General features: G+C 41.5%; 1 protein-coding gene across 1 annotated transcript in view; it reads left to right on the top strand.

The window, feature by feature from the left end:
- LOC139640267 (fer-1-like protein 6) overlaps window positions 1-1,706 on the top strand; it is a gene marked incomplete at its 3' end in the record, with an annotated part of 23,892 nt that extends 22,186 nt beyond the window's left edge. Inside the window, exons 23-24 of the mRNA XM_071514450.1 lie at window positions 332-466; window positions 1,557-1,706. Of these exons, the coding sequence (XP_071370551.1) occupies window positions 332-466; window positions 1,557-1,706 (285 nt within the window). The remainder of the gene's footprint in view (window positions 1-331; window positions 467-1,556) is intronic.
- Between the last annotated feature and the right edge of the window lie 794 nt (window positions 1,707-2,500).

Here is a 2,500-nt window from a genome sequence, read left to right as displayed (position 1 = left end):
TTACTATCCTTGCTATCTTTACTGGTCAGACGAAAATCACTCGGTGGTCGAGAAGATTATTCTGTATCGTGGAAGTTTAACGTTACTCGGCTTGTGTCTTAACAGTCAAATGAACCTAACGTTATCTAATAAATAAGGATATAAAACTATAGATCAAACAAGCTGTCAGAGGGATAGCTATACACCGATCGGGATGATATAATGTAACTAAACTGAAACCTTTCACCGAAGCATGAATTACAAACGTCGCGTGGCTCTTTATTGTCTGTCGAGCGCCCGACCAGAGATCAGAACTTTAGACTCTGACTCTCTGCCGGTCTCGTGGTTCCAGGTCATCCCTCAGACTCTCAGTCCCACATGGAACCAGTGTTTGCTGACCGCTCGCCTGCTGCTGACCGGAGACCAGCAGCTGATCCAGCAGGAGCCGCCGCGCATCGTCATCGAGGTTTACGACGACGACGCACTGGTACGCCGGGCTGTGTGTGTGTGTGTGTGTGTGTGTGTGTGTGTGTGTGTGTGTGTGTGTGTGTGTGTGTGTGTTGTACAGCATATGCATGTTTTCAGAGAGTCTGTGTGTGTGGCAGTTTTGAGTTACTGTGTGTGTGTGTGTGTGTGTCTATGTACGTGTGTGTGTGTTTTACCAATGAGCTAACTCTTATTGTGAAATAATAAAGTAATAAAAACCTTTATATTTATGCTACACTGAAAAACATTCACTGACTTTACAAACTGTAAACAATATTGATATGTATTGTTATTGAAATACTTCTTCACATATTTTTTTGATATTTTTTATGTTAAAATACCAATTGCATCAAGATGTATATTCATTTTAATGTTAACATTGATTAATATAATATTCATATTTAATGAATGTGTAATAATATTAGTATACTTAATCCTTATACTATAATTGGAGAGCAGTTTGTGTGTTTGTGTGTCCCACCATGGAGGAGACAAGGAGAGGAGAGGAGGAGAGAGGAGAGGAGAGGGGAGAGGAGAGGAGAGGAGGAGACAAGGAGAGGAGAGGAGAAGACAAGGAGAGGAGAGGAGAGAAGAAGAGGAGAGGAGACAAGGAGAGGAGAGGAGAGGAGAGGAGAGGAGAAGAGGAGAGGAGACAAGGAGAGGAGAGGAGAGGAGAGGAGAGAGGAGACAAGGAGAGGAGAGGAGAGGAGAGGAGGAGAGAGTAGAGGAGAGGAGACAAGGAGAGGAGGAGAGGAGACAAGGAGAGGAGACAAGGAGAGGAGAGGAGGAGAGGAGACAAGGAGAGGAGAGAAGAAGAGGAGAGGAGACAAGGAGAGGAGAGGAGAGGAGAGGAGAGAGGAGACAAGGAGAGGAGAGGAGGAGAGAGTAGAGGAGAGGAGACAAGGAGAGGAGGAGAGAAGAAGAGGAGAGGAGACAAGGAGAGGAGAGGAGAGGAGAGAGGAGACAAGGAGAGGAGAGGAGGAGAGAGTAGAGGAGAGGAGAGGAGACAAGGAGAGGAGAGGAGATGAGGATAGGAGGAGAGGAGGTTATAAATTCTAGTATTGTGAATATGTTACCCCCCCCGTGTCCAGGGTAAGCCAGAGTACCTGGGAGCCACGGTGGCGGTGCCGGAGGTGCGTCTGACCTCTGACCCCTACAGACCGCCCACACTGCAGTACAGCCCACTGCACTGTGGCAGCCAGGCGGGGGGAGACCTGCTGGCTGCTTTTGAACTGCTGCAGGTCAGTCCTGTAACACTTTACAATAAGGGTCACTAGGTTAAAGGTTAGCTAATGCTTAATAAGGTTAGTTAATGCTTAATAAGGGTTAGCTAAAGCTTAATAAGGTTAGTTAATGCTTAATAAGGGTTAGCTAAAGCTTAATAAGGTTAGTTAATGCTTAATAAGGGTTAGTTAATGCTTAATAAGGGTTAGCTAAAGCTTAATAAGGTTAGTTAATGCTTAATAAGGGTTAGCTAAAGCTTAATAAGGTTAGTTAATGCTTAATAACGGTTAGTTAATGCTTAAGGGTTAGTTAATGCTTAATAAGGGTTAGTTAATGCTTAATAAGGGTTAGTTAATGCTTAAGGGTTAGTTAATGCTTAATAAGGGTTAGTTAATGCTTAATAAGGGTTAGCTAAAGCTTAATAAGGTTAGTTAATGCTTAATAAGGGTTAGTTAATGCTTAATAAGGGTTAGCTAAAGCTTAATAAGGTTAGTTAATGCTTAATAAGGGTTAGTTAATGCTTAATAAGGGTTAGTTGATGCTTAATAAGGGTTAGCTAAAGCTTAATAAGGGTTAGTTAATGCTTAATAAGGGTTAGCTAAAGCTTAATAAGGTTAGTTAATGCTTAATAAGGGTTAGTTAATGCTTAAGAGTTAGTTAATGCTTAATAAGGGTTAGCTAATGCTTAATAAGGGTTAGTAAGCATTAATAAGCATTAACTAACCCTTAATTAACAGTTAACTAATGTGTAATTTACTAATGGTGTTCATGTTAACTAAGGTATTAATTTATACATTATTTAATAGTTAAT

This window comes from Centroberyx affinis, unplaced genomic scaffold (assembly GCF_046629955.1).
Source record: "Centroberyx affinis isolate AG114_WGS23_722 - 3 ecotype Tasmania unplaced genomic scaffold, CSIRO-AGI_Caff_v1 ptg008838l_1, whole genome shotgun sequence".
In the NCBI taxonomy this organism is placed as follows: Eukaryota; Metazoa; Chordata; class Actinopteri; order Beryciformes; family Berycidae; genus Centroberyx; species Centroberyx affinis.
Note: the sequence above shows the minus strand (reverse complement) of the source record. Positions and strands in the feature narration are given on the sequence as shown.